This window comes from Hemiscyllium ocellatum, unplaced genomic scaffold, assembly GCF_020745735.1.
Source record: "Hemiscyllium ocellatum isolate sHemOce1 unplaced genomic scaffold, sHemOce1.pat.X.cur. scaffold_3366_pat_ctg1, whole genome shotgun sequence".
NCBI classification, from domain to species: Eukaryota; Metazoa; Chordata; class Chondrichthyes; order Orectolobiformes; family Hemiscylliidae; genus Hemiscyllium; species Hemiscyllium ocellatum.
In genome coordinates this window covers 42,501-47,500 of record NW_026868395.1, presented here as the reverse complement: position 1 = coordinate 47,500, position 5,000 = coordinate 42,501, and the positions used below count along the sequence as shown (strand labels likewise).

The 5,000-nt window shown below is 62.7% G+C and overlaps 1 protein-coding gene across 2 annotated transcripts in view; it reads right to left on the bottom strand.

Annotated features, from left to right (window-relative positions):
- The window catches only part of casp2 (caspase 2, apoptosis-related cysteine peptidase), a 17,660-nt gene that overhangs the window by 670 nt on the left and 11,990 nt on the right, over positions 1 to 5,000 (bottom strand). For both annotated transcript variants that reach the window (XM_060823085.1, XM_060823084.1), the window contains 4 exons: positions 4,341 to 4,469; positions 2,426 to 2,516; positions 1,570 to 1,719; positions 830 to 939 (listed from right to left, as the gene is read on the bottom strand). In XM_060823085.1, the coding sequence (XP_060679068.1) occupies positions 830 to 939; positions 1,570 to 1,719; positions 2,426 to 2,516; positions 4,341 to 4,469 (480 nt within the window). The remainder of the gene's footprint in view (positions 1 to 829; positions 940 to 1,569; positions 1,720 to 2,425; positions 2,517 to 4,340; positions 4,470 to 5,000) is intronic.

The following is a 5,000-nucleotide window of genomic DNA, read 5'->3' as shown; positions in this document are numbered from 1 at the left end:
GGTTGGCCGTGGGGACAGTGTCCCATAGTGCCCAGGGATGTGTAGGTTAGGGTGGGTTGGCCGTGGGGACAGTGTCCCATAGTGCCCCAGGGATGTGTAGGTTAGGGTGGGTTGGCCGTGGGGACAGTGTCCCATAGTGCCCCAGGGATGTGTAGGTTAGGGTGGGTTGGCCGTGGGGACAGTGTCCCATAGTGCCCCAGGGATGTGTAGGTTAGGGTGGGTTGGCCGTGGGGACAGTGTCCCATAGTGCCCAGGGATGTGTAGGTTAGGGTGGGTTGGCCGTGGGGACAGTGTCCCATAGTGCCCCAGGGATGTGTAGGTTAGGGTGGGTTGGCCGTGGGGACAGTGTCCCATAGTGCCCCAGGGATGTGTAGGTTAGGGTGAGGGTGTATGTGTGAGAGAGCAAGCGGGTGAAAGTGTCGCTCTGACAGTGTGTGTGTGTGTAAACAGTGAAGGGACAGCCACACACAGATCCGTCAGGAATGTATCCTCGCTGTGACCTTTGGAGATGATGTGAAACTGGACCCTTCGCAGCTCAATTACACCCTCGCCCAGATCCCACACGCACACTCACTCCCTCCCCTCCCCCTCCACACAGGAGAAAACACTGCTGCAGGGGGCTACAGAGACAGGGAGGGGGTGTAGGGGGTTACAGAGATAGGGAGGGGGTGTAGGGGGGTTACAGAGACAGGGAGGGGGTGTAGGGGGTTACAGAGACAGGGAGGGGGCTGTTTCTGGGATATGGAGGGGGTGTGTTACTGGGGGGGGTGTGTTACTGGGAGAGGGAGGGGGGTGACGGGGAGAGGGAGGGGGTCACCCCGTGACCTACCTTCACCAACATGTCTGCCAAATGCATGTCCTTGGCGTGTCCAGCAATCACACGGGACAGAGCCTGGACATACCAGGAACCCCGCTTGGTATTCCGTAACGCCGCCATTCCTGGGAGAGAGAGAGAGAGACCCCACACGGAGAGGGGGTTAGGGTGAATCAGACCAGGATCCCGTTCCCCGATCCCCGGGGGGTCAGGGAGGGATCGGGGGGGAGAGAGGGAGGGAGGGGGTTAGGGTGAATCAGACCGGGATCCCGTTCCCCGATCCCCGGGGGGTCAGGGATGGATCGGGGGGAGAGAGGGAGGGAGGGGGTTAGGGTGAATCAGACCGGGATCCCATTCCCCGATCCCCGGGGGGTCAGGGAGGGATCGGGGGGGAGAGAGGGAGGGAGGGGGTTAGGGTGAATCAGACCGGGATCCCGTTCCCCGATCCCCGGGGGGTCAGGGAGGGATCGGGGGGAGAGAGGGAGGGAGGGGGTTAGGGTGAATCAGACCGGGACCCCATTCCCCGATCCCCGGGGGGTCAGGGAGGGATCGGGGGGAGAGAGGGAGGGAGGGGGTTAGGGTGAATCAGACCGGGACCCCATTCCCCGATCCCCGGGGGGTCAGGGAGGGATCGGGGGGAGAGAGGGAGGGAGGGGGTTAGGGTGAATCAGACCGGGATCCCGTTCCCCGATCCCCGGGGGGTCAGGGAGGGATCGGGGGGAGAGAGGGAGGGTGGATCTGACCAGTTCCTGTACCTTTCAGGCACGCGTATCCACAGATGCAGTCGGAACGGGTGGGAAGTTTGATGTGGATATTCCCGTTTCCCCCAGCGTCTGCTTCCTCGCAGCCCGGGGATTTCACCCTCTCCTTCCCGTCCTGGAGATCGACACCACTGTCCGTCTCCCCTGGATCACACAGACACAGAGACAGAGACAGACACACACACACACCGTCAGATACTGCACAGGGGGAGAGGGAGAGGGAGAGAGGGAGGGACAGAGAGAGAGGGGAGGGAAGGAGAGAGTGAGAGAGTGTGAGAGAGAGAGAGAGAGAGAGGGAGACAGAGAGCTTGAATGAGAGAGAGAGCACGAGAGGAAGTGGGGGAGACAGACAGACAGAGACACAGAGCGTGAGAGAGACAGAGATCGTGAGTGAGAGCGCGCGCAAGAGAGAGAGGGAGAGAGAGAGAAAGACAGAGAGAGGGAGGGAGGGGGAGAGAGAGAGAGAGAGAGAGAGAGAGAGAGAGAGAGAGAGAGAGAGAGAGAGAGAGACACAGAGCGTGTGTGAGAGAGAGATATAGAGAGCCCGTGGACGAGAGAGAGAGAGAGAAAGAGCGAGAGCGCCTGTGGACGCGAGAGGGTCACAGAGACAGAGAGAGCGAGAGAGCGCCTGTGGACGCGAGAGGGTCACAGAGACAGAGAGAGCGCGAGAGCGCCTGTGGACGCGAGAGGGTCACAGAGAGAGAGAGAGAGAGAGAGAGAGAGAGAGAGAGAGAGAGAGAGAGAGAGACAGAGCGTGTGTGTGTGAGAGAGAGAGAGAGAGAGAGAGAGAGAGAGAGAGAGCCCGTGGACGCGAGAGGGTTGCAGAGAGAGAGAGAGAACACAGACTGACCTCCGCGGCAGGCCTGGATGAAGAACATCTTGGGTTTGTTCTGGAGTTGGGGACAGCTGTCATTGTCAAACATACGGAAAACCTCCTGGATCTGGAAGGGAACCGGGGCACTGAGCTGGAGGGGTCAAGGGGCGATCCCAGGAGACCTCCCTCCCTGCCTCCTTCCCTGCCTCCGAACACCACCTTCCCACGCAACAACCCGGCAGATACTCAACCCCCAGCGAATTCTCCCGCTGCTGAGAGGGAGGGCATACGTGAGGGATACCTGGGCTCAGGGCGAGGAGGGCGAAGGGAGATAGAGTCTTTGGACAGGAACTTCAGAGGGAGAGTTTGTGAAGTTGGCAGAGGACATCAGGGAGAGAGAGGGGGAGGGGGGGAGAGAGAGAGAGGGGGGGGGAGAGAGAGGAGGGGGGAGAGAGAGGAGGGGGGGGAGAGAGAGGAGGGGGGGAGAGAGAGGAGGGGGGGAGAGAGAGGGAGGGGGCGAGAGAGAGGGCGGGGGGGGAGAGAGAGGGGGGGGGGCGAGAGAGAGGGGGGGAGGAGAGAGGGGGGAGAGAGGGGGGGGAGGAGAGAGAGAGGGGGAGGAGAGAGGGGGGGGAGGAGAGAGAGAGGGGGAGGAGAGAGAGAGGGGGGAGAGAGAGAGAGGGGGGGGAGAGAGAGAGAGGGGGGAAGAGAGAGAGAGGGGGGAGAGAGAGAGAGGGGGGAGAGAGAGTGGGGGGAGAGAGAGAGAGAGAGGGGGAGGGGGAAAGAGAGAGAGAGAGAGAGACAGACAGTGTAGTGGATAGCGAAGAGGGTTACCTCAGATGACAACAGGACCAGGACCAGATGGGCCGAGGGGCTGAGAAGGGGCAGATGCAGTTTAATTCAGATAAATGCGAGGGGCTGCCTTTTGGGAAAGCGAATCTCTCACACGCTGAACGGTGCGGTCCCGGGGAGCGTCGCTGGACAGAGAGAGACCTTGGAGTGCAGGGTCGTAGCTCCTTGAACCGTAGCGTCGCGGGGAGAGTGCAGGGGGCGTTTGGTATGTTCTCGGTCAGAGGATGGAGTACAGGGAGTTGGGAGGGTCACGCTGCGGCCGTTCGGGACACTGGGGAGGGCCGCTGTTGGAATATCGCCTGCGATTCTGGTCTCCTTCCGCTCGGAAAGGTGTTGGGAGGGGGTTGGGGAAAAGGATTTTGGAGGGGGATTGGGTCACAGGGAGAGGGTGGGGGCGTGTTCCCTCGAGGTTTATAAAATCACGAGGGGGGGGGGTAAATAGACAAGGTATTTCCCCCCTGGGGTGGGGGGCCCAGAACTCGAAGGGGGGTAGGTTCAGGGGGATAGGGACCCGAGGGGTAACATTCCCCACCCCCTCTCTCTCTCCCCCCACCCAGGAGGGTGGTGTGTGTGTGTGGGGGGGATGGGGAGGTGGTGGAGGCTGGGATAATGAACAGGCAGGAGAGGGGGGCGGCAGGGACAGGAAGGGTTTGGAGGGAGATGGGACAAGGGCTGGAGGAATGGGATGAGGTTGGGGTATCAGGGCCAGCACGGACCGGTGGGGCCGAAGGGCCTGTTTCCGCGCTGGGCGTCGCCGGCTGCTAACCCAGCTCACTCCTTCCTTAGCTCGGGCCCCTCGCGGTTCTGGGCAGCGAGGTGGGGTCCTTGCTCTCCAAGTCGGGACGCTCTCTCTCTCTCCCGCATTCCCACCCCACCACTTCCAAACCCGACCCCTCCCTCCTTCCCCCTGGTCTGACGCTCGTACCCCTCCCTTCTCACGCACCGAAAAACCGTCTGGGTGCCAGACAGAGAGAGAGAGAGAGAGGGGGAGTGGGTCACCGCGCGGGAGGGAGGAGTCCTCCATCTTGGCGCAGACTGACGGCCCCCCCCACGCCCCCTCCCCCACCGTCGCGCCCCCCCCCCCCCACCCTTCACCCTTTACCTGAAGCAGTTCCCCATCAGTTCCGTAGACGGCACCTTCCACACCGTGGGAGAGGAGGGCAACGACACAGGAGTCCAGGGCTCGGTGTTCCAGACGGGAGGCGAAACGTTCCAGCTCCCTCCGCATCACCTGGGGATGGGGGGCAACAGAGAGGGGGGGGACAGAGGGGGGAGGGGGGAGAGGGGAGGGAGAGAGGGAGAGTGAGGGGGGGAGGAGAGAGTGAGGGAGGGGAGGAGAGAGTGAGGAAGGGGGGAGAGAGTGAGGGAGGGGAGAGGGAGACAGAGAGAGAAGGGAGGGAGAGAGCGGGGGGGAGAGAGGGTGGGGGGAGAGAGGGGGGAGGGAGAGAGGGGGGGGAGGGAGAGAGAGGGGGGAGGGGAGAGAGAGGGGGGAGGGAGAGAGAGAGAGGGGGGAGAGAGAGGGGAGGGAGAGAGGGAGGGGAGGGAGAGACAGAGACAGAGAGGGGGACGACGGATGGGGGGGGGGGGGGAGAGACGGAGGGAGAGAGTGAGTGAATTCCGTGGGGAGTCATGGATCAGGAGGATCTGGGAGTGTCACCTCCCCAGCTCCAGCTCCCTCAGCCCCTCCCCCTCCCTCCCTCACCCCTCAGTACCCCTCCATCAGCTGCTCAGTCGCCTCCCTCTCCCTCCCGCAGCCCCCCAG